This window comes from Pseudorasbora parva, chromosome 12 (assembly GCF_024679245.1).
Source record: "Pseudorasbora parva isolate DD20220531a chromosome 12, ASM2467924v1, whole genome shotgun sequence".
NCBI lineage: Eukaryota > Metazoa > Chordata > Actinopteri > Cypriniformes > Gobionidae > Pseudorasbora > Pseudorasbora parva.
Genome location: NC_090183.1, coordinates 28,894,194 through 28,920,931, shown reverse-complemented (window position 1 = coordinate 28,920,931; position 26,738 = coordinate 28,894,194). Strand labels below are relative to the sequence as shown.

Below are 26,738 nucleotides of genomic sequence, written 5' to 3'. Positions count from 1 at the left end.
TCTCTGTGGGGTTTAGGTCAGGAGAGTTGTCAGGCAGATTGAACAGAGTAATACCATGGTCAGTAAACCATTTACCAGTGGTTTTGGCATTGTGAGCAGGTGCCAGGTCGTGCTGAAAAATGAAATCTTCATCTCCATAAAGCTTTTCAGCAGATGGAAGCATGTGTGTTGGTGCTCCAGAATCTCCTGATAGCTAGCTGCATTGACCCTGCCCTTGATAAAACACAGTGGACCAACACCAGCAGCTGACATGGCACCCCAGACCATCACTGACTGTGGGTACTTGACACTGGACTTCAGGCATTTTGGCATTTCCTTCTCCCCAGTCTTCCTCCAGACTCTGGCACCTTGATTTCCGAATGACATGCAAAATTTGCTTTCATCCGAAAAAAGTACTTTGGACCACCGAGCAACAGTCCGGTGCTGCTTCTCTGTAGCCCAAAGTGGCTTGACCTAGGGAATGCAGCACCTGTAGCCCATTTCCTGCACACGCCTGTGCACGGTGGCTCTGGATGTTTCTACTCCAGACTCAGTCCACTGCTTCCGCAGGTCCCCCAAGGTCTGGAATCGGTCCTTCTCCACAATCTTCCTCAGGGTCTGGTCACCTCTTCTCGTTGTGCAGCGTTTTTTGCCACACTTTTTCCTTCCCACAGACTTCCCACTGAGGTGCCTTGATACAGCACTCTGGGAACAGCCTATTCGTTCAGAAATGTCTTTGTGTCTTACCCTTTCGTTTGAGGGTGTCAATGATGGCCTTCTGGACAGCAGTCAGTTCAGCAGTCTTACCTTTGATTGCGGTTTTGAGTAATGAACCAGGCTGGGAGCTTTTAAAAGCCTCAGGAATCTTTTGCAGGTGTTTAGAGTTAATTAGTTGATTCAGATGATTAGGTTAATAGCTCGTTTAGAGATCTTTTTCATGATATGCTAATTTTTTGAGACAGGAATTTGGGGTTTTCAGGAGCTGTATGCCAAAATCATCAGTATTAAAACAATTAAAGACCTTAAATGTTTCAGTTGGTGTGCAATGAATCTAAAATATATGAAAGTTAAATTTTTATCATTACATTATGGAAAATATTGAACTTTATCACAATATGCTAATTTTTTTTAGAAGGACCTGTATATTACACCAATAGAGCAACACTATCATAATATTGTGTTAGTCCCCCTTTTGCTGCAAAAAACAGCCCTGACCCGTCGAGGCATGGACTTTACTAGACCCCTAAACGTGTGCTGAGGTATCTGGCAGCAAGATGTTAGCAGCAGATACTTTAAGCCCTGTAAATTGAGAGTTGGGGCCTCTATGGATCAGACTTGTTTGTTCAGCACATCCCACAGATACTCAATTGGATTGAGATCTGAGGAATTTGGAGGCCAACACCTCAAACCATTCCTGAACCATTTTTGCTTTGTGTAACATCTATGGCGGGACCCAAGGTTTCCCAGCAGAACATTGCTCAAAGCATCAAACTGCCTCCACCGGATTACCTTCTTCCTATAGTGCATCCTGGTTCCATGTGTTCCCTAATAAGCAAAACACACACACATCCAGCCATCCACGGGATGTAAAAGAAAACGTGATTCATCAGACCAGGTCACCTTCTTCCATTGCTCCGTGGTCCAGTTCTGATGCTTACGTGCCACTGTTGGCACTTTTGTTAGTGGACAGGGGTCAGCAGGGGCACTCTAGTCTTTGGCTATGGAGCCCCATGGGCAACAAACTGCGATGCACTGTGTATTCTGACACCTTTTTATCAGAGCCAGCATTAACTTCTTGAGCAATTTGAGCTACAGTAGCTCGTTCTGTATGATCGGACCACACGGGCCAGCCTTCGCTCCCCACGTGCATCACTGAGCCGTGGCTGCCCATGACCCTGTCGCCGGTTCACCACTGCACCTCCACTTTTGATAGATACTGAGCACTACAGACTAAGCACACCACACAAGAGCTGCAGTTTTGGAGATGCTCTGACCATCACAATTTGGCCCTTATAAAACTCTCTCAAATCCTCACACTTGCCCATTTTTCCTGCTTCTAACACATTTACTTTGAGGACAAAATGTTGCTGCCTAATATATCCCACCCACTAACAGGCGCCATTATGAAGAGATCATCAGTGTTATTCGCTTCACCTCAGTGGTCATAATGTTATGCCTGATCAGTGTATATTTAGTCACTTTTGATCAGTTAAACGGATCCTTGCTAAATAAAAGTGTTAAAATAAATAAAAAAACATCTGAAACTTTTTAATGGGAGTGTAGTTTTAGCATTGAGACTGAAACAAAAAAGCACATTAAATTGTCTTTGCAAAACTTGTCAACAAGCTATAAGCATTTATATATTTTCAGTTTGCCGCTATTAGGCGAAACACATTTATGAAAGTTGAGATAATCACCTCTAATTTGCGGTTTTAGTAAAAAGCCATCAAAGCTCTCCATGGAAATTCCTTTAATGAGATGTTTTATGCCCATGTGCAGCTTTAAAAATCATTAATGATTACAACAGCAATTTTGCTCTATTTTTAAACAATCACGTTCCTGTTTCTAGTTTTAAGATTTCCACCTCATTAATGTTCCAGATCTGATGCCTTTTAACTAAACCTGCTGTTTATAGGCCGTAAAAGCCAGAAAAAGTCCTGCAGAATCATTTAGACGATGTTAATTCAACCATCAAGTAATGGTTCATTAATAGTCCTATTGTTAGATATTGAATAACTGAAAATAAATTTCACTGCAAAGCATTATGTGTAATATCCATGTATTTAAGGATTACTGTGTGCAAAATCTTGTTGTCTACAACATTATACTTTCCTTAAATACCACCAAAACACATGCATGTTTAAGACGCCACCTTCTGGACAATGTAGATCAATTCTGGAATAGCAGAGTCCTTTGGAGACCTAAAGATCATACTGTACAAACCTGACATCAATCCACTAAACTAATAATAATCATTTACATTAGCATTTATGATGAACATGACTGCCAAACAAACAACTGATTTGTTCTTGAAAGGTTATTTCTCAAAAACAGCTGCACTTTCACGGTTTAATGCTTTTATCTTCATAAGAGAGGTAACACTGCAGATGTTTTACAGACAGCATACAAAATTATATTTGTCTATATATTGAAAATTACAAGTAATAATTAATATTAATAATTTTAATAGAATAACAGGACAAGGGACAATGACAACTGCAACAAAAGTGGATCAAAAAAAGTGACATTTTAAGTAAATAACTTTAAAGAATCAGGTAACAGAAACAAAATCAGCCAAAATTTCCATTCTACTGTACGTCCAAAACACTTACAGTAAGTGCTATTTGTTTTAAGCTTTATAAAATACATTAAAAAGCAGGGAGCATTTTTATTTCCTTCAAGGAAAAGTACTATAAAATAAGTTACAGTACAGTGAATTTGTCTAAACTGACTTTGTTCCCGTCTTCCAGCCTTATGTAAGCATAGACATCGAAATATCAGAAGTACATCGTACAGGAGTAAAAAGATGCTTTGTTCTTTTATAAAACACTTATTTCCCCCCTAAACAAGCAGGAAAAATTGCCAAGATGTCAATAATTACATAAAATATAGGTACGTGTTCATTAGTACTACCACACGCACACACACACGCACGCACGCACGCACAATCACGCACAACCACACACGCTTGTTTTGTACAGCTTTCTGTTCAAATGTTGCATATGAAATAACTTTTAATCTGTGCTGAAATAACTACATTTCTGTTCTAATTACTTCATGGGCATGAATACAAAAAATGAAACAGATTCTTCATATTTAATATAGTGTGGCCTAGGGGGCGCTCACACGTCGTCAGCTGGCAGAGGCGGGATGTTGAATCTTGGTCTAGTAAAGAAAGCCATCTTCTCTCTACATCAAGAAAGATTGATACATTTAGCATTTATCAGAAATGCTCTACGTGCTTTGGTGTTGATTAAGAAATGGTATGACGGACTCACTTGAACGTCTGCACGGGGAGGGGCTCTTTGTGGCTCTGGCCCCTCATTTGCAAAACCTCTTTTGAGGCTTTTCGCAACCTCCTTTCAGCAGCTTCCTCCTGCCTCTGCTCCTGCCTGCTCTGCTTGGCCTGCAAGAGAGAGAAAGAAATAATCAACAAACGTGATTTTAAACAGAAGTTGCAAATAAACAGATTCTCTATGGGGTTCAGGTCAGGAGAGTTGGCAGGCCAATTGAGCACAGTAATACCATGGTCAGTAAACCATTTACCAGTGGTTTTGGCATTGTGAGCAGGTGACAGGTCGTGCTGAAAAACAAAATCTTCATCTCCATAAAGCTTTTCAGCAGATGGAAGCATGAAGTGCTCCAAAATCTCCTGATAGCTAGCTGCATTGACCCTGCCCTTGATAAAACACAGTGGACCAACACCAGCAGCTGACATGGCACCCCAGACTATCACTGACTGTGGGTACTTGACACTGGACTTCAGGCATTTTGGCATTTCCTTCCTCCAGACTCTGGCACATTGATTTCCGAATGACATGCAAAATTCGCTTCCATCCGAAAAAAGTACAATATAAACTTATAAAAAAGGTATAAATTGTAAACAGTACACTGTAAAAAAATGTTGGTTTTTGTTGGTTTAACTTAAAAAAGTAAGTAACCTGGTTGCCTTAAAATTTAGTTTATTGAAATTAAAAATTGGAGTTGATACAATGAAGGAAATTTGTTTAATAAGTAGAAACTCATTTTCAACTCAAATATTATTGTATCTGAACCACATAAATCATGAAAATAGCACTATTTGGCATGTTTCACTGCGTCATCAGAAATAAAACACACAATTACCCAATATGCTTACAAAATCTTTTAATAATATTTTAATAAAGGTTGTCGAATCTCAAAAAAATGTTCATTGTATTAGCTCAATTTTAATTTCAATGAACTCAAAATTTTAAGGCAACCAAGGTAACTTTTTTTTTCTCAGTTCTTTTCTCATTTCTCGTTTCTCATATTCCTCTGTCCTTTCGCCTTCTGCCTTAATTCTACGTGGCATTGATTCTACAAGGTGCTGAAAGCATTCTTTAGAAATGTTGGCCCATATTGATAGGATAGGATCTTGCAGTTGATGGAGATTTGTGGGATACACATCTAGGGCATGAAGCCCCCGTTCCACCACATCCCAAAGATGCTCTATTGGGTTGAGATCTGGTGACTGTGGGGGGCATTTTAGTTCAGCGAACTCATTGTCATGTTCAAGAAACCAATTTGAAATGATTCAAGCTTTGTGACATGGTGCATTATCCTGCTGGAAGTAGCCATCAGAGGATGGATACATGGTTCATGTTATCCAAAGTGTTACCAAATGAATACATCTGTGAATTTGGAGCAAATGCAGAAAAGACATATACATGGCAGTACCTGTCTTTGGGCCTCACGTAACAGGTTTCGGAAACGCTCATCCCGCAGGGCCCAATGAGGGAGGTCCGCGGGGCCGCGGGGGCCCTGCATGGGCTCCTCCAGCCGCAGTTTGAGCTCCCGCAGCGCGGCCAGCTCCTCGCTCAGCTGCCTCTGTCGTGTACGGCAGGCCTGGAGGTCCAGCTCCAGGTCCAGAGAGGTACGTGTGGGCTGCTCAGCCAGAGAGGAGCGGTGAGACTGCTGCGGTCACGTAAAACGGACACATAAGTAAACTTCCAGAGCAAAAAAATAATCAAATGTGTGTAACACTGCAACACGGTCATTCCAACCTGTTTATATCGCAGAGTTCGTCGCTCTAGAGTGTTTCTGATGAAGGGGGATTTCTTTGGTAGAGTAGAGCTGTCACTGTCACTTCTGTACAACTGTGAAGGAGAGAAAACAAATGGTAAAGCTTTTTTTTTATTGATGCAGGATTCATCATTCATTGTTTTAATCCTATAATTTGGTTTTGAGACCACACATTTTTTGTTAGACTTTATTTTTTTCACACTGTACATTTTTTTATTTTCATACCCAGAATTTTCAGTAAGAGAAACATTTTATGCAGTGTATTTACTAGATTAATAATTGGCTGACATGAAGCCATCACTAATGTAACTATACTAATGTGAATGTGTGTTTCTCTACTTACCCTACAGACGTACTGACTGCGCGCTCCAGGTGAAAATGTCTGAGATCTGACTATTGTGCTGCTGCGCATGAACGGTGAGCTGTGACCCCAGCGTCCTGCCCTTTCTTTCGGCCGCATCCTCATTGGCTCTGGAAACACACCTTCAGTGTTGGTTGCCTTGTCCACCTGAAAAACATACAAATTAAATTTGTTTAATATTCCATTTAAAGGGTTATTTAACCCAAAATAAAATTCTGTCATTAATAACTCACCCTCATGTTGTTCCAAACCCGTAAGGCTTTTGTTCATTTTCAGAACACAAATGAAGATCTTTTAAATGAAATCTGAGAGCTTTCTGTCCCTCCCCTAACAGTCTATGCAACTACCAGTTTCAAGGCACAGAAAGGTAGTGAAGACAAGACATCATCATAAAAGTAATCCATGTGGTTTACTCTCAATTTTATGAATTGAAGCAAATGCTTTCTTTGTGCAAAAAACAAACAAAACTTATCTCCAACAAGTGTTTACAAGAGTGCAAGGACGCATGCTTGTGTTGAAGCGAGAGTAGACGTTGTTGCGTGAACATGAGGTTAATATTTTGCATATAAAGTTACAGTTACAGTAATGTTAAATTACGTTTTTTTTTTGTTGCACAAACAAAGCACTTGCGTTACTTTATATGTTAAACCAGTGTACCCACAAGGATTACTTAAATGATGTCTTTACTTCCTTCTGGGGCTTGAAAGTATTAGTTTCTCAAAAAATATGTCAATTTAAAATTTTTCATTTGTGTTCTGAAGATGAACTCATCTTACGGGTATGAGAATTTTTGGGTGAACAAAACCTTTTAATAGCTCATTGATCTTTTGTAAAGCAAAAAAAGCAAAACAAATGCTTTCTATTTAACAATTCTATTCATCAAAAATGGTTCACAAAAATATTAAGCAACACAACTGCTTTCAACATTAATAATAAGAAATGTTTCTTGAGCACCAAATCATCATTAGAATGATTTCTGAACACTAAAGTAATGATGCTGAAAATTCAGCTTTGCTGTCACAGGAATAAAGTAAATTTTATAATATATTAAAATAAAAACAGTTATTTTAAATTGTAAAAATATTTTTGATCAAATAGACTTCGTGAGCATAAGAGACTCCTTTTAAAAGCATTAAAAAAAATAAATAAAAAAAAAATCACTCAAAATCTTAAATCTTAGCTAAAAAAATCTTAGCTAATAATATTATATATGTTACTTTATAGTTCGAACAAAACACTGAAGTAGTTTGCATTTAACAGAAGCTCAACAGACAAGCAGTCCAAAGCACTTAAAAGTAGAAATGTGCAGCTTATATTTTTGTTAAAGAACTTTAATCAATTTCTAAACAACATGTAATATGGCTTAAAGATCTTCTGAAGGTGATTATTCACGGGGCATCTTTTTGAGCAATGTTGCCAAGCGATGTTGCTATGGGAACTTTCCCATTGAGAACGGGCAACAAATTTCTATCTGGATGCTTTAGATCGGTTGTGAGTCCTGTGTCTCACCTGGTTGGCCGTCGCAACGATGCCCAGCATTATTGCTCAAAAAGTTGCCCCGTGTGTCAAGTCCACAAATTGATTGTTTATAACAGTTTAAAAATAGGAGGCCAATTAATAAAGTTTCTATGACTTTTGTAACACTTCACAATACCTTTACAATTGGATTTTTCTCTGCAGGCTGGAGACAGCGTCTCCCGGAGGTCATGCAGATACCTTCACCACAAAGACTCTCAGGACAGGGAATGACAAACGCTGTACTGTTACTGCAGCCGCTGTCCACTGACTCAGCCTGCCAACTCCTAAATAACACAGAGCAGTTACAGCACACAAACAATAAAACAGCATCTAATGTGCTCTTACAGTCATAACTCAGCGGATATGTTTATTAGTTTATAGAAAAACAGTGAGTGTGTTGACCTTTCAGAAACCGCCTCCCCTGTCTCTTCCTTCCTTTCCAGCTCCTCTTCACTCCTCTGTAACTCTTTCTTCATCTCCTCCAAATGAGTCACCACCGACACCTACACGAAAATGGGCAGCAGAGGAAAGACATTTTTAACTTAATATATGCAACTAAAAGTCAGCCATTTTGTATGTTGATTTCTTCAGTACTTTGTACATTCTGTGGAACTATCATTGTTCTGTTTGTTCAGCAAATCTTTATGAACATTAGAATAAGATATTTTTGCATTAAACTTGCATGTGGTCAGCTAAGAACAACATGACCTTATAATAATAATATATGATTATTATTAACAATAATACTGCAATTTTTTATACATGTATCAGTCATCAAAAAGAAGTGTATGTGTTAAAAAAATGGAAAGCCAATCAGTTCTCAGGTGCGTCGAACAAAAGAAGTTATGTCAATCAAGGAGCCAAAGTTGACCGCACACTGAAAAACAAAATAAAGGTATATCAAAAATCTCTTTAATTTTACTTTTTGCATGTGAAAAAGGGAGTGTATTAAAAACAGACCAGAGAGCAAATGTTCAAGCCCATAGCCTTCTTCTGATTGCCTTTTTTTTCAGTGTGCGGGCAACTTTGGAAACATATTTTTATGATCTAAATTATAAAAATTAAACAAATGAGTAAAGAACTATGTAAGACTTCAGATTAGGGTCCAATTCTCGGAATACTGAAATGAGCCTCGCTGTGAAATAGCCAATCAGAGCAGGGCTCAACATTATTATTCATTAACCATTCCAAACAAGGTAATAACAGCCCATTGCATTCTAGGGACAAATCCACAATTGTAAATGGACATAAAACTGTATCTGGAGTATTTGTGCACTTACCTAAGCCACATACCTTCAGAGCACAATTAAAAATATTGTATTAATGCATTCTATCGCACCTTTAAGGGATGTAGAATGTGGTCATGTAGAATAAGGCTTTATTATCTTCTTTATAAGTACTAATAAACTGCCAATATCCAAGTTATTGATAATGAAAATTGAACCCTAAACTAAAGTGTTGCTATCCTAAACTAAAGAAATGCTATTATACTGTAAAATAAGAACATATATTGATCATCATTATTATTAACTTTAATAATAATAATCATAATACATTTATTTACAAAAATTACACTACTATTATTTGACTGTCTTGATTTCTTTGCTTTCTAATGTTAAACTACTTTTATATGGGCACTCTTGTTAGAGATGATCACAAGATGACCTTGAAGTAATCATGAAATCAAAATGGACTATTGTTATTTTTTTATTAGAAATTATTTATCCGTGGCAGTCACTATAAATGATTTATCTGTGCAAATCTTGATAAATCTTTTTTTTATTCATGTGCCCATACTCTTTAATCAAAATAACTTCCCGAGATGCAACCACATCTCTTCTCTGATTATGTGTACACTGGCTCGAGGGCGGGATGATAACCTTTCCCCTCCTGAAACCTGTCACTCGCATGAGATTGCGGGAATTTACAATTAATTCCCAAAAGTCAATGGCTACCGTCAACTTTCTGTTGACCAACATTCTTTAAAATGTCTTATTTTGCGTTTAGCAGAATAAAGAAAAAACTCATACAGGTTTAAAACAACACGAGGGTGAGTAAGTAATACGAGCTTTCATTTTTGGGTGAACTATACCTTTAAGTGTGAGCAAATGATGACAACATTTGAGTTTTTGAGTGGACTGTTCTTTTAATTAAAGCACACTGACAGTCAGGTGTGAGAAAAGTGTTCAGTGTTGTAATCTCACCTCTAGATTGCCTTGTCCTTCGTTTTCCTCCTCTTCATCCATAATGTGCTTGGGTTTAGTTAGGGGCCTGTGGTTCTCTGTGCTGTGGATCTGCACTTTGAGCCAATGGAAGATCATTTCTGTGCTACCAGCACAGTCTGTCAGCGAGACCTGAGCAGAACCCTGAGCCACAAACAGACACAGGTCAGCATCACGTCATCTCACAGCAACACACATTTCTAAACTTCCAAGTGTACGGTTTACATACAGCAGGGTCCAAAACTACTCCTAAATTTGATTCTTCAAATTATCAGCATAATATTCAGAGTGAATTTTAGTCTAACCAGTAGCTCCTCTTGAGCGTGGGGTCCTACAGCGCAGAGGTTTAATTGTAAGGCATGCGCCCCGGGGCCTCCAGCACTCAGGGGGATCCGGAAGCCCTCATTAAAGCTTAGAAGAGATTGAGGCTCCTGGGCCTTACAGCAGTAATATGTGCAGGGCCGACTGGAGTCCACCGGGAGAACATGAACCTTCACAAATCTGAGAGATGCAAACAAGGAGATAAACACCAGGTGAACGTGTTCTTGTGCGTAAATCTGCAAGGGACGTCACTGCATTAATGGATGTAAAATGGTAATACTTACACTTTGCATCCATCTCTAATGCTGGCTTTGCTTAAATTTCTCATCTGAAGGACATGCAGCAGCAAAAACATGCCATTTGAATCATATCTGTAAAAGAGCCGAGTGAATGAGCAAACAAATTAATGTTTTAATATAAGTGACTTTATAATGAAGTATGCATGTATGTGTATGAGAGTGTATGTCGCTTACAGAAGACCAAGCTGAATCTGAACTGGCTCTGAGGATGTGACGTCTTGAGCAAAACTGACTTCTTCTGATTCCTCCGTCCTACTGGATAGAGACATTTAGACATAATTATAACACAGCAACAACTTACTGACTGCATGTAAGTATACATTACTAGGGCTGGATACAAAATATTGATTTCTCAATTTTAATTGATTCTCATTTTTATGAACCGATATCAATTTTTAAATCCCAAGAATCGACTAGTCATCCTGTTTTCAGTTGATGAATGAATGGAACTAGAGTCCCTCCCATCCTAAAAAAATAAATCACAATAATCTGTCATTTGTTTCTTTTGATGAGAAACAAATTCTCAGATTTCAAATTACGTCCATTTTATTATGAAATAATATATATATGCAGCTTAGGCAGCATGCAGCTTACATGAACTGATCATCTCCGCTTTAATACCAGTTACAGCACAAAATAAACATGAATGAACATCTGAAGGTATGTTAAAAGATGCATTACAAATTTTCACAATCCATATCATGGCCCAATCAGTGTTTCAACCGTAGAAAGACATCAATAAAACAGCTTGCAAACGAGGTCACCTCACGTCACCTTCAAAAACCTTATCCAGTGACCACAAACTCGTTAGTCAGGTAGAAAAATGAACCCTAGAGCAACACTTTACATATTCATTAGAATTTTTAATGTTCTTCAATATTAATTCCTGTTTAAATACATCTGTTAAGTTTTTGACTGCCACCATTTAAATGATCATATTTCTACTCCAAATTGTTTCTAAAATATAATCATGTAATTGTAACGTTAGTATTATAACTATTATTATAAAAAATATCACAGAGTGTAATTTATGTTTATATTTAAATCAGTTAATTTTAACCTTCAGTATTACAGTAATATAGTACCAACTGACACCCATCTATAATATACAGCATTTGTTGAGAGATTTTTTTTTTTCGTAAAGAAAAATTGCCATGTACAGTATTTGAATAATCAATATAAAATCAAAATCTGATTTTGAAAACTTGAGAATGGAAATCGAATCAAATGGTGAAATTTGTGTCAATACCCAGCCCTATACACTGTTCAAAAGTTTGAGGTTGGTAAGATTTTCTTTTTTTGCAGTTTTGAAAGATATCGCTTGGCTTTATTTATTTGATAAAACAATATTGTGAAATATCATTACAATTAAAAATAAAAGTTTTCTATGTTAATACATTTTAAAATATCCTTTATTCATGTGGTGGCAAAGCTGAATTTTCAGCTGCCATTATAACAGTCTTCAGTGACACGATACTTCAGAAATCTTTCTAATATGCTGATTTTATACTCTAGAAACATTTATTATTATCAATGCTGAGAAAAAGTTGTGTTGCTTACATTTTTTCTGGATACCGTGATACATTTTTCATGATACATTGATAAAAAGAAAGTTTAGCATTTCTTTGAAATACATTTTTTTTTGTAACATTATAAATCTCTTTACTGTCACTTTTAAACAATGCATTGTCTCTAAATAAAAGTACTGACCTTACTAAACTCAAACTTTTGAACAGTAGTCTATATTTGTTTGTGTACATTTGTGTAAAGGATATAACAATAATGCCTGATACAAAAGTACACATTCCAAAAGTAAGTACATGCCAATGTAAAGATTAAAAAAATATACAAAAATTGTCCAAAAATTGGAGGATAATGGATATGAAGTAAGTATTGTTATACAAAGACTACTTTATAGTATTTTTGGAAGCTTAACAACCCCTGGTCAATACTTTTTCTTTTATGGGTTTGGAATGGCATGAGGGTAAGTGAATTGATGACAGATTTTTTGTTTGGTGAACTATCACTATAAAGTCCTTATCTTTATTACAGAATATCCTCTCACCTTCTGCTCCAGGCTTCAAACACCCCACTGTCTGTTGCCAAAATGTCTTCATTTACTCCTGCAGACACTCGTCTTGCTCTTCTGCTGGTCCGACTTGCACTTTTACAGCGCAGGGTCACTCCTATTTGATTAAAATCAAATATTTTATCTGTTAATAGTATTTACATTTTTTTACATTTCTGGGTTGTTATTCATTACCTGTGGAGCTATGTGTTCCTTGGAGAACTCCGTCTCTATGGCTCTTCCCTTCCAGGAGGTGTGCAGTGGCTGGGATTCCCAATTCCCCTTCCCCAGGAAGAGTAGTGAGCTGCTGGGGTTGAGTCTGATTCCGCAGCCCTTCGACAAGCAGCCCCCTGCTGGCCACCTCCATGTACTCCTCTGTCATCTGGGCCAGAGGGCAGTCCTGAGGGGCCGAGTGGTAGGGGGTCTCCATGGGGGAGCTGGGAGGGGAGAGCGACGAGAGCGAGGATCGAGAGGAGAGAGAAGTGAGAGACTGCGGTGTGTCGTGCGAACGTTTTGGGCCGAAGGCTGAACCGTCTCTACTGTGGGTCTCCAAGGGGAGAAGGTAACGGAAAGAAGGGTCCAGAACATCAGTGTTTCCTTCTGTTCGCTCATACTGGGGTAGGCCGTAGATGTCGGTGAAGCTGACTGAGCTGAGAGAACCACGGCTGGATGCCAAAGAGCCACGACTGGAGGCTAAAGAGCCACGGCTGCTGCTGGAGGACACTGTCAGATTACTGGCTGATAGGCTGCACACAAAGAGAAATTGTCATTTCGGGTTGATGTGGTTAGACATCCTGTATTTGTCTTTATGTTTTTTTATCATTACCTCTTTTGATTAGGGGTGCTAATTGATAAAAAAAAGAAAAAGAAAAATCATATTACATGGTTTGCTTCTTAATAAAATCAGTAGCCAATAATCACACTGAATATTCAATCAATATTTGCAAAAGCCAAGAGATGATGATTTAATTAATTACTGTGTTAGATGAAAAAGGCTTTAGAAAAGAGTTTTCAAAAGTCAATATGTTGTTTATTGAACAGAAGTGTATTCATCGTTTATTGGTGGCTTACAGTGAAAAGAAATCCATGCTATATATATAAAATGGCTCATCTGAATTCTGCCGAAGACTTTCAGAATGAGTGTGCTACCCTCTCACATACGTTACACTAGGGGTGTAACGGTACAGATCGCTCACGGTTCGGTTTGTATCACAGTTTTAGGTTCACAGTTTCGGTACGGTTCAGTATTTACTATGTTCAGGGAAAAAAGGACTTCTGTCAAATAAAAATAAAGAAAATAAGAACAAATAACTTAAATACAAGCAGCTGCACAAATAAATACTATTGAGCAAAGATACTAATAAAACAAACAATGCTTTTCAGGGTTTTAGGTCTAACATTAGTTTCTAGGTAGAAAAAATGAATAAAGTAATCAAATGTAAAATAATTGCATATTTCTGTTTAAATTAAGGATTAATCCTTATTAAACCTACACAAGCTATTTAATCAAGAGCAGTGAGTGATGTCTTTATCTTTTGTTTGACATTAAAAGGAGTAAAGGTTACTACCCCTTTAAAACCTAATGCAGGGATATACGTCGTCTTTCTCGTCTGTATAAAGTTCACTTAAGGCATAGTCATGTCTGCTTATCCAAGGATGGACATGTTGACAAACTTTTTGTGTGAGTTTGTCCGTTCAGGCTCAAGACTTGAAAGATAACTCAATATTTGCATGCTGTGAGACGTTTGCGCCCAATCGTATTAGTAGACAGAAATAAATCTTCTCTCAGCGCACGTGACGGCAGCACTCGCATGCACTGAACAGTTTACAAAGAGAGCCGTTTTGCCCAAGTTTTTCTTTTATTATCGCTGTTGTTGTAGTGTATCACTATATAACTATATAACTATATATATATATATATATATATATATATATATATAGTACTATATATAGTATAATATATATATATTATATATATATGAATGAATGAATGAATTTTTAATAATAAGTAATTTTAAAAAGCATGGATTTCTTTTAATAGATTGACTGTAAGCCACTAACACTAACTGATACACTTCTGTTCAATAAACAACATATTCACAACATATTGCCATTTGCCAATAAATAAAATAAACAACATATCACATTTTAAAAACTCTTTTCTAAAGCCTTTTTTTTATCTCCCACTTATGATTTGCAACGGTCTCATATCTATTCCCGGTCCATCTAATGATTATTAACTATGTGGAATGACTATTATGACTATGAATTGACTGTATATTCAGTTACTGCTTGTAAAGCATCCTTGGGCCTGGGAAAGGCGCTATATAAATTGAACATACATTAAACAATTATTTTTTCTTTCTTTTTTTTTCCTCTTCTGAATCAGGTTTGTATGAGGGTGTTCAGGCTGTGTGTGATATACCTCTTTAGTTGAGAGTGTAGATAGGTGGTGATACGGGTGGCTTCCTCTAGTTGCCTCATAAGTACATTCCTCTTCTCCTGCTGTAATATCCTATACAACATACACATATTTGATACAGATAATTAATAATACACAGTCAGTTTTAACTAAGCATTGTCAAGATCAAGATGTCTGCTTGATCTCAAAGAATCATAAAATGCATATCACAAATGCAATACTATTTGCTCAACTGTTCATTGTGCAAAAATGGAAATGATTTCTGTGCATAGTCTGCCAGAAGTAAACTAATCCATCATAGGAACATGCTATTCTTTAATTTTATGGCTCCTAATGTGACAAAGAAACTGCATCAATATATTCATTACGTAACAGAAAAACATGAAGGTGGATGTATGAAAGCTGATATGTATATTGACGTACGTAATATGAAAAAAAGACCCCTATACGTCTCAGCTGAGGTCTCAGATATGAGATGTTCATAATGAGCAGATCAGAGCTGGCACAAGCACATCTGCTTTGTTCAGTGGGGAAATGAGGGCACCCTTATTTACTTCTGCAGGCATTTACAAAACTTTTACAGAACTATTTTGTTTGCAAGATTTGCTGATAACGAATACATAATTCTACCACCATGTTTTGAGTGGAGGTATATTATGTTTACAGGACGTGCTTTTCATTATCGGCATGCTAGCGCAACTATTATTTTTTCCGCAAGATTGAAACATACTTTACTTTGGTCTACAAGACCTACGATACCTTAAAGAACATTCAGCCAATTAAAAATACAACAATCCATTAGAAGTGATCTGTTCAAAATCCACATACATGACTGCGTATTAAGAAATAAATTCTGACCTCTGATTGGCCCCCTGACTCTGGACACTCTGGGCTTTGTGCACCTCCTCCTCCAGCCTGTGTTTCTCCTCCTGTAGCTGGAGCAGAGTCTCGGAGGAGTGCTTCTGCTGGCTGACCAGAGTGATCTCTTGGAGCAGGGCCTCCTTCTCCCGGAGCAGCTGCAGACAGTCCAGATCCCGGTCGGCCTCTGCTCGTCCCGACCAGCTCTCACTGTCCAACTGGGCCAACTGATGCTGAATACTGGACATCCTGTGAGAGAGTGAGAGAGTGAGAGAGTGAGAGAGAGTGAGAGAGAGAGGACATGAGAGTCATCATGAAGACATGAAGAAAGGATTGTATTCACCAAGGTTACACATACAGTACAGTTCCATGATTAATATTACATCAATTCATTTCTAATAATTTCACCATTCAAAAACTTGTATTCAAGTTAGATGCATTAAATTTAATCAAAAGTGCAACTTTTACATTTTTGCAAAAATGTTGTGTATTTTATTTCAAAACTGAAAAGAACGAATAGTAAAATAAACATAATGGTAAATAGAATGAATGGTATGTCCAGCATGTAATATTGTTGATATGTGATGTGTATGTGTTTGTAAAAACATTAAAGAGCAGACAGACACTGCAGCTTTATGTTTAGCATAGGAAATCGTATTTTCCGCACTTTGGAGTTCAGATATTGTGACTCAGTCAGAGAGCATGCAACTTTCCACAGCTTTCTTTTTCTCTCAGCTCACTCTCTTTCTCCCCTTTCGTCCCTCAGTCCCTCCCTCTCTGATGTCATACCTGGCACTCAGTGGCCAAATCTGTTGCCATGGAAACATGCATCTTGTATAAAGGTTTGCATGGACCCACTGTTATAACACAGAAGCCAAATACTACAGTACCAGTTCCTCCTACAATACAGAGGAGCTTCCAAATGTAATGTAGGCCACATCAATCCGCCACTCTACTTTTATACAAACCACTAAAATCTACAGAGAAGTAGTAGCAATATTATTACACAGCAAATCCAGACAGGGTTTCCCTTAAAGGCAGCGGATGAGGCACATGATCATACAGTTCCCTAGTCATGAAACTTCTGCTCCTTGAAATCACATGACTGAAATCAGGTGGTTTGGGAGGTGATAATACTTTCAAAGTGATTTGACTTATGATATTTGCATAGTAGATGAAACATGGGTGAAAAAACATGGGCATTTAGGAACCATATCATATAGAAGTGGGCATTTTCTACTTGTGACGCATTGCATAGACATTTCACGATGCATTCTTTATATCATCATTACCAAAAAAAGAAAGAAAGTATGATGCTGAAATCACACTTGCTGAGTCCCAATTTGCCTACTTGTACTATTCTATGAAAGTATGTACTGTGTTTGTAAAGAAAAAGTACATACTTTTAAGTGTGTAGCAAAATAGTCTTTATTTTGTCACAGTTCAAATCCTCAACATTCAGTTTTAATGTCCTACCATATCGGGGAGCAATAAAGTAGCATCTGCCAGATTTGGGTCTTTCATGCGACTCAAAGTCCCCTCGGGTTTAATGGTCAAGTTAATGACCAAGCTAATTTTTATAAAAGTTTACAGTGTTGTTGCAGATGAAATATAATGTGTATAACATTGAATAAATGTTTATCTGTCCCTTTACCATCTCACACATGCGCTATGTTTGTAGTTAAGCCTTTTTTTGTGTTTGTAGTTGGATTCTAACTGGAAAAATACCATCCAGCTATCTTTGGAATACTCAATTAAACATAATATATTTGGGACACACTAACTTTAATTTTGAATATTTAGAGTGGATAGTATGCAAATTGGGACACAGTGACTGACGTTTGAATACTGTATATAATTACATTTACAAAACTTTAATCTGAGAGGAAATGGTAGGTCTGTCTTAAAAGGTTAATCTGAAAAATCTATTTCTCTAAAGAGAAAATGAATGGGATTTGATCTTATGCCCAGCAACCAACTTGTGCAGCATTGCAAATCCACTTACTTTTTTTTAGCCTCTTCATACTGCCAATTAAGTTTGACTCTGTCTGCAAGCAGTGATGGCTCCTGGGTGCCAAACTGTAAGAGAGGAATTACAATAAAAAAACATTTTTTTAGCTTATATGACTATATAATTGTATCTCTGTGATGGTACAAAATCATACTGTCAAATGTAAAAACTGAAACACAAAACAAGATCCTGACAAACCTCTCCCATCAGATCAGTCTGGCAGCCAGTGTCTGTGTATTGTTGAGCACTACAGGAGTCACCCAGGGTTTCTGCATTGTTGGCCACCTCATTAATGGAGTCACAGAAGTTCAGTGTCAGCTTGGCCAGGCTCTGTGCACATTAAAAGTACAACAAATTAAAGTGATATTCATAACAGAAAATCCCAGTAATCAGTTATGACCACAAGATGGCAGCACCTCTAAAATAAAAGATCTGAGAGAAGGCTGAAGGAGTTAAAATCAATAAATTAGGGGAGATATGAATGTCTATTCATTATGCATTGGTGCACTTAGTAAACAGGAACTATATAGAATTCATATAGTCAACGTAAATCGCTGTTTGCAGTGCATTTTTAGTATACCTCAGTAACGTGACTAATTCTGAGTGCATTAGGATTTTCAAAGAGAAAAAAATTGTTGAGAGCAGGACTTGATTTTATCCATTAGTTGACTGGGTTGTGAAAAGTGGGTGTTATGCCCCAGAAAAGAGCTGAACTGAAAGAGAATGAGTTTTCTAAAACACCACTGTGATGATGTGCTTCCACAGGTATGGCATTAAAAGGATAGTTCACCCAAAAATGAAAATGAGCCTACGATTTACTCACCCACAAGCCATCCTAGATGTATTTGACATTATTCTTTAAGACGAATACAAATCGGAGTTATATTAAAAAATGTCCTGGCTCTTCCAAGCTTTATAATGGCAGTGAATGGCTGATTTGTTTTGAAGTCCATAAAAGTACATCTATCTGACATAAAAGTGTTCCAAAGGCTTTCTGAAGTGAAGTGAGGCGTTTGTGTGAGAAAAATATCCATGTTTAAAACTTAAAAAGCTAAAATAACTAGCTTCCGGGAAGACGGCTTACGCAAGTTAATGATATACGACGCAAAATGTAAGAGTATCGCAAGCTTTGACGCCTCGCATGGTTCAAACTAATAAGGATAGGGAACAAACTCAAGCTCCTCTTCTCTTATATCGAAATCCTCCGGCATTTCTCGTTTTAGACTTCTAATTCATGACTGGTGTTTTATTTTGCTCTATCCTCTGCGTTTCCGCGTTCGTCAATAAGTCATGCGTCAGGTCAGGGGTTTACTCTTTTGCTGTAAATGGATACGTACGGCCGTCTGCCGGAAGCTAGTTATTTTAGTCTATATAGTTTTAAATATGGATATTTTTCTTATACAAATGCATCAAATGCTTCGGAAAGCCTTTATTAACCCCGGAGCCATTTGGAACAATTTTATGATGGATAGATGCATTTTTATGGACTTCAAACAGATTAGCCATTTACTGCCACTATAAAGCTTTGAAGAGCCAGGACATTTTTTTAATATAACTCTGATTGTATTCGTTTGAAAAAAGAATGTCATATACACCTAGGATGGCTTGAGGGTGAGTAAATCATTAGCTAATTTTCATTTTTGGGTGAACCAACCCTTTAAATAAAAAAATTAAATAATAAAAATAGCAAAAGTATAAAAATATTCAAATACATTTCCTCTTTCAAGGAAAAATCTATGAAGATGATAGACATTCTGACCTGGATGAGGTCCTGCCTCTCCTTCTCGCCGGTGCTGATGGCTTTTTTAATGCTGCGGAGCTCGGTGAAGATGGCCTGTGCTTCATCTAATTTGTAGTTGGTCTGACTGCTGGACATCTTTCGGTCAATTCTGCTCAACACAACACACAAGTGAACAAACCATCAGCCATGTTGTTAATCTGCTGACATTAATTAATATCAAGGTACTGGGAATAGAAAAGAATAGAACAGAAAATACAAACATGCAGGTTTCTTTCTTACACACAATACTACTTTGGGGAAGGTCTAGTAGATCAAATCAAGGCCTAGGCATATGCCATCGTTTCCTCTGACTACCTATTAAACACAATTTGCTGCTGTAAATGCAGCCCAGATGAATCTAAATGTAGATTGACACTGTGTTCCATTCTCCATGGCCATGCACTAGACTGCGCCTGGATGTGTATGTTCATAAACATCTAAATGTGGTTTAAAGAATCTTAGCCTCTTAGTGCCGCTCAACTAATTATAAAGAGTTATACTAGAAATGACATCAGAGTTTATTTACGCCAAACAGGGTGTTACTCTAACAGTCAAGCCAACTTCACTGCTCCACACAAAGCTTATATACCGCCATCTAAGCCTTACAGTATTGTGTGAGAATGTTAAAGAGAGAAAAATGTAAATCGCTCTTTAAGGGAAAACGTGAGATGGCAGCTGTAGACGTGAGCTTAGATTTATTAAAACTTGCCTCACTGACCTGTCTAACAGACTGGTTAACCATTTAGCCATGTTGAAATAATATTGTTTTAACTTAAACCAGCTTCTGGTCTCAAAGGCATAATAATTAGGCGAGTGAAACTGGAGAGGACTGCACTAAAACCCTCCCGTCGGGGAATGTCTGCATTCTAAAGCACCAAAGCACTGTGGGATATATATCCTCCAGAGTGTAATGCCTGAAATGTTAGGCATAGAGACAGAATGCCTTTCTAGAAACAGAAACAACCAGCTAAACTAGCTTTAAAAAAAAGGCCTTTCATCTAATTGAACGGGATAGCAATACAAATATTTGTTTCTCAATATACTATCGCATACAGCAAAAACGTTGTCATCCGGGTCATAATGAAAATGTAAATATATTAAATGAAATTGTGATACTTAAGTTGCAGAAACTGATGGTTATAATCAAAGGAGTGAGGGAGAGACTGCGTAAAGCATGTCTTTTACATCAGCATGTCTCTGGCGTGGCGCCTGAGCTCCTGCCATAGGCCACTTCCTGCAGGCCACCCTCCTCCAACAGCAGGTACTGTCAGCTTGCCTGCCCTGCCTCTTCCTCTCCTCCCTTCCACACAAGCAGGGCTTTGTTTCCCCCTTCAAACCTCCAACCTTTCACAGCCCTGCCTGACCAGGGCCCGAGTCTGCCAGGCTACTACGGACATATACCCACCCTTTCTACCCCAATACTGTGGCGCACGACTGCCTGGTGACATAGAACAGACGTGCCGGCTGCAAGTTTTTAAGACGTAGAAAGAGAAAAAGACAGGATAAAAGGGGAGGAAAGGCACCTTGAGACCATTAAAATTTAAGTTTCCTATAGATATATGAACAGCTTTCTTATGAAGAGGGTGTTAAAGGGTTAGTCCACCCAAAAATGAAAATTCTGTAATTAATTACTTATCCTCATGTCGTTCGACACCCGTAAGACCTCCGTTCATCTTCAGAGCACAAATGAAGCGTATTGATTCATGATTCAGATCGCGTGTCAAACCAGTAAACTGCTGAAATCACGTGACTTTGGCGATCCGAATCATGAATAGATACACTGATTCATAATGGTTCGAATCTGTTTTGAAATCGGCCCACCACTATACATGTCATTATTTAGTTTAGTTGTTTTTTTTGTGCACAAAATCTATTCTCGTCGCTTCATAAAATTATTGTAGAACCACTGTAGTGAGATGGACTTCTTAACAATGTCTTAAGTGCCTTCTATGGGTCTTGAGAGAGGAAATGACATTGGTGTCAATGAAGGCCTTTCTGAGCCATCGGATTTCAACTAAAATATCTTCATTTGTGTTCTGAAGATGAACGGAGGTCTGACGGGTGTCGAATGACATTAGAGTAAGTAATTATTGACAGAATTTTCATTTTTGGGTGAACTAACCCTTTAAATTAAGATTAAACTTACATCTTAACACTTGATGTTTTTGTTATGTTATGTTATGTTACATGTTATGCTACGTGCTATGCTATGCGTTATGTTATGCTGCCATATCGACATAAACATGGAAAAGACTGAAATCAGTGTTTAACATTCATGGATGAGGAGAAAGAGAAGAACGTTTTTGTAGCTTTCCCTCAAATGTTGCTTGCATAGAGCTGTCATCATGATTCGTGATGCTTAGACCTCAGTGTCCCTTTACTCCATTGCCACTTCCATATTCTTCCATATTAATTAAATGACCAAATAAGCAACCAGTATGTAAAACCTTTTGAGTAACTCCCATCAGCTCATAATTCTGATGAATGTCGATCTCTTGAGTGATGTAAAATTCACCTGAATTCTGATATGACCATTCAGACGCATTGCAAACCATCAGACCTGTATCTAAATAAGTACCACATATAGAAGTGGCTCAAATCAGAATATTAAAAAAAATCTGATTCCATGGGGTTTGTGCCATTCACACTGTTATGAAAAAGTCACATAGGAGCAAAAAAATTAAAAAAGACGACAAATAATTAGGATTTTGGCTACTTTAGCCTGCAGTCTGAACATAGCCTTAGTTTAATCAATTTAATCAAATAATAATTTTGTAATATATAAATAAAGTACCATTTAAAGGTTTGGGAAGGTACAATTTTTATGTTTATATATGAACAATTTGATTTATTAATGTTAATGTTATTTATTATAATGTTAAAAATGTCGTCACTTGATTCTATAAAAACAAGGAATAGGAATAGTTCTTTGGAGAGTGTCTCAGACAGTATTGCTTTAATGCGACTACTACAGCACGGTGACTGTTGTTGGACACTAGCAACACAGTATCCCAAAATATTCAACTGTACATTAGACTGACTTCAAATAAAAAGTAAGCTGACAGTAAGAAATTACAGATGTCCCATGGCTCTGACGACTCGTGTCAAGAGGGAGCTTCCATTTTCTTACAGCTCTGAGTAAAGAGTTAATCTTGCTATTCTGGGAGCGAGTAGAGTTGTGTTCTATCTAAGAGATAAGGGCCCTCACTGGGATGCAGGAAGCAGGGAGGAATTTGCTGCCAGATATCTCTGTGTTTTTCAAAATGCTTTCAAGCACTTTTTGCCCCCTCCTCATCTCTTCCCACCCCTCCTTTCGCTCTCTTTACTCCGGACTCTCACTCATTCTCTGCTTATTGAGCTTTTCCTGCCTTGGCAACCCACAGTCAACTGGTGCATCCTCTTCCTGAGGTGGAGTCTCCTTTTCCAGACATACACACACACACAAAAAGCTTTTTTGTTGGTTTAGGTCAAATTCCCCACACTTATTCCCGGATCACTGTAAATAAAAGTTCTAAATGGATGAAAAATGTTGATCAACAAATTCTGAAAGCAGAAAAGTATGAGAAATATGCTTAGTCAGATATTTACAGAGCAGTTAACTAATTTGGACTCTAATTTTTTTTTTAGAGTTTGGTATCTTGTAACTCTTTGGTTTGCTGCTCCACTGAACTGAATAATAGTGAAATTAGGGCTGAAATTGGCTTTGAATGCACTAGCTAGCTATGCTAAGTATAAGGACAGCCTTGTCTGAAAGTAGAACCCTTTCTACCTGACAAAATATTACTAGTGCTAGCAAAACATTTGTTGATGACTCTCAAACTGGGTAGAATTGGCTTTAAACCTCCAACCCAAATTAAACTTTAGAAATCAATATTTTACCACGAAACGTTAAGAATATGAGCCAATTCATTACCCACATTAAAGGGGGGGTGAAATGCTGTTTCATGCATACTGATCTTTTTACACTGTTAAAGACATGGAATCCCATACTAAACATGGACAAAGTTTCAAAAGTTAAGGTGGACGTTTGATGGGAGTATTTCTTTGTCAAAAATACTACTTCCGGTTAGTCATAAGTTTCGGCAAGTTTTTTGCAATCATGCGTCCCCTTGACGTTAATGGGGGCGGAATTTCCTTGTATGGGCCTTACGGACAATTCTACCGGAAGAGCGTGAGAGAGAGAGAGGGAGAGAGCGAAAGTAACAGGCTACGCCCATCAAAGCGCTGGCTTGTAGGATGCGCTGCACAGGTGATGTGCACATAATGTCACCAAAAAGTGCGTTTTTGGTTGGCAGACCAAGACAGTCCTGCACAGATTCCTCAAAAACCCTGCGGTAAGGCAACAGTGGATGGAATTTGCTTTTCCAGATCAGCAACTGAGTTGCGCGAATGTTTATATCTCTTCGCTGCATTTCGGTGCCGACTGTTTCATAAACAAGGCCCAGCTAGACGCCGGATTTCCCGATCGCCTAATGCTGAAGGATGGAGCAGTCCCAACGATAAAGGTCCCAACGTTAGAACCACAGGCTGTGAGTAAGACTGATTCAAATGTCTGTGTTTTTGCCTATGCTCATCAAGTAGCCCAAACATGATCACGTATAGTTAATTGATCAATGGAGCATGCGATGTGTAGTGCGTGTACATTTGTTTAGCTGGCCACTATATGTGTAACTTTATGTTTGTGTATTGTAAAAGCACTCCAAACAACAATACACAAAGAGTGGGGAAATATGTTGAACTAAATAAGCGCGCTTCTTCATTCAAATGCGCTACTATTCCGTGTCTTTCTATGTAAACACTAACTTAGCCTGCCGTGCAAAACCAGTCCGCTTACTAACGTTACAATAGTCTACACAAACCACGCGTAAACACACACACACACACACACACGTGCACAACTGCACTTCCCACATGTACACCTTCAAAGACAAAAATACGACGATATAATTCAAGTATAAATATGTAAATAACACAAGCCGCTAAGCATATTATATAGTTAGTGTATAACTTGTACCACATAGAGACGTCCTGCTCTAGTCGTTTTTGCTGCTGCTCCTGTTCAACTGCAGCCTCTGGGTCTGATTCCGGATCATAGATGTATGGCTGTATCTGATTAAAAGCCATATTTTTATTTTGAATAAAGTTTTTTTCCCGCTGTTAGGGATGACACAGCTTTACGACGCACTCGACTCAACACAATAGCAGCAGCGCGCACACGTCATTATTTAGCTCCGCTCACACGATACGCCCCCACCCGCTCGGCTTTTTTCGGAAAGACTCGGAACAGCGCATCTTTCTTATATAATTATTAAAAAAATAAAGACTTTTCGGAGATATGCAGGATGCAATGCTACTCTATAGGTACTCAAGATTGACATGACACTGACTGAAACTGAGTGTTTCACCCCCCCTTTAATATCCATAATAACTTTCAAAAGAAAATATTTGTCTCCCATTTTCCCATTTGTCTCCCGCTTTAACACCATTCATCCTGCCTTGCAAGTATTACTGTCAGGCAGAGGTGAACATTAGTGAAGATTTGTACTCTACTTAAGTACAATTTTCTTTGGAAAACTTTTACATCACTACATTTCAAAGCATAATACTTTTTACAGCACTAAATTTCATAAGTCTTTTTTTTTTTAATACTTTTTTTGCTTGAGTAAAAGAAAGAAAATAATACATTTTTAATTTTAATTAAGTATTAAATTATATTCAATACAAACATAGTTCAGTAAAAAGTACTATATTATGTTTGAATGCTGTGAAGTTAAAGTTTTCCCTAGAAAAACATTGGTAAATTACATATACTTGAAAAATGTAGTTGAGCAGAAAGTAAAAATACTTCACTACTGTCCACCTCTGACATGAGGAAATGCTTAGCAGTGAAGATAACTATAAACTTATGCTTATGCTATACACTACCTTTCAAAAGCTTTATTGTTTTTGAAAGAAACATTTTTCATTATAATTAATGTTTAAAATAGTCGCGCCGCTTAATATTTTTTAGGATTCTTTGATGAATATATGTAAAGTTCAAAAGAACAGCATTTTTGGTAACATAAATGTCTTTAATGTCACATTTAAATATAAATTAAATGTGCCTCAATGTAATAAAAATTGTATGTATTCATTTCTTTATGTATGCATGTATTCGTTATGTATTCAATCTTACTGACGCCAAACTTTTTTAATGGTCTCGTATACCAAAACCAAAGAAAAACCATGTTCAACTTTACGTCATTTCAAGTAATTTTGTCATTGCTAACATACTGTCCCCATTAAGAGACAGTTTGAGGAGGGTGATTTGAACAATAGAAAAGACTGATTGACTTTGTCAAAAGTGAGCTGTGCAAATACAGACTGACATCAAATGCTGTGTCTTATTTGATGTGCACTCTCTCAACCGGTCCACAAACTTGGAAAAGTTTTGGTTAAAAGACTATTCAAACAGATACACACACAAACAGAAACATGAATAAACAGGAAACATAAGACAAAGCAGGAAAAGCAACTAATGACAGTTTTTGACAGGGTGGGGTCATGTTTCGCTAATCCCGAAAATGAATGGGGGCAGGGAGGAATAATACAACTTTATGCTAGATTTTCATATGTTTTATATTTTAAAATGTGATAGTGATTGCTATGAGATTGTTAGGCTGTCCTTGTGGCTTGCTAAGTAGTTTCTTAATGTTCATAAGTCTAAAGAGAAGACCATTCTTGTTAAATACAAACTCCTAACCTTATGCGGTAGCAATATATGGCCTAATAGTGATGCTTGCCATAACAAACACCCTTAATAAACTCACTTAATCTACCCATGCTCTGTGTGTGTAAAAGTGTGTGAGGAATGGTTTAACTCAATTGAACTCACTCCTGTAGGGTCTCCACTCCCATTTCCTTGTATTGCAGCTCCTGTCTCATCTGAGCCAGCTCCTGTTTAAGTCTGGAGAGCTGTGGACACAAGAGCCACTCGGTCAATAGACATCAAAACACACAGTGGCATTCCCTCAGAGACACCATCGTTGCAAAAAAAAAAACAAGTCATCAGCAGACATGTCTAATGTTTCCCAACCCGCCCAACATACACAGGAACTTAAAACGACCTTAAAACACACACATGCACACAGCACAGC

General features: G+C 37.7%; 1 protein-coding gene across 6 annotated transcripts in view; it reads right to left on the bottom strand.

The window, feature by feature from the left end:
* Positions 1-3,034: 3,034 nt before the first annotated feature.
* The window catches only part of wwc3 (WWC family member 3), a 54,422-nt gene continuing 30,718 nt past the window's right edge, over positions 3,035-26,738 (bottom strand). Inside the window, exons 5-24 of one of the 6 annotated variants that reach the window (XM_067459756.1) lie at positions 26,477-26,556; positions 19,582-19,711; positions 18,021-18,152; positions 17,817-17,890; positions 15,812-16,060; positions 14,957-15,046; positions 13,358-13,375; positions 12,727-13,277; positions 12,529-12,649; positions 10,638-10,718; positions 10,449-10,535; positions 10,149-10,344; positions 9,826-9,987; positions 8,024-8,124; positions 7,758-7,905; positions 6,086-6,250; positions 5,724-5,816; positions 5,398-5,631; positions 3,978-4,105; positions 3,035-3,888 (exon numbers count right to left, since the gene is read on the bottom strand). In XM_067459756.1, coding sequence (XP_067315857.1) covers positions 3,822-3,888; positions 3,978-4,105; positions 5,398-5,631; positions 5,724-5,816; positions 6,086-6,250; positions 7,758-7,905; positions 8,024-8,124; positions 9,826-9,987; positions 10,149-10,344; positions 10,449-10,535; positions 10,638-10,718; positions 12,529-12,649; positions 12,727-13,277; positions 13,358-13,375; positions 14,957-15,046; positions 15,812-16,060; positions 17,817-17,890; positions 18,021-18,152; positions 19,582-19,711; positions 26,477-26,556 — 2,907 coding nt within the window. In that variant the 3' untranslated portion in view covers positions 3,035-3,821. Of the gene's footprint in view, positions 3,889-3,977; positions 4,106-5,397; positions 5,635-5,723; positions 5,817-6,085; positions 6,251-7,757; positions 7,906-8,023; positions 8,125-9,825; positions 9,988-10,148; positions 10,345-10,448; positions 10,536-10,637; positions 10,719-12,528; positions 12,650-12,726; positions 13,278-13,357; positions 13,376-14,956; positions 15,047-15,811; positions 16,061-17,816; positions 17,891-18,020; positions 18,153-19,581; positions 19,712-26,476; positions 26,557-26,738 lie in introns of all 6 variants that reach the window. The other 5 variants (XM_067459754.1, XM_067459755.1, XM_067459759.1 and 2 more) reach the window with 5 other exon arrangements.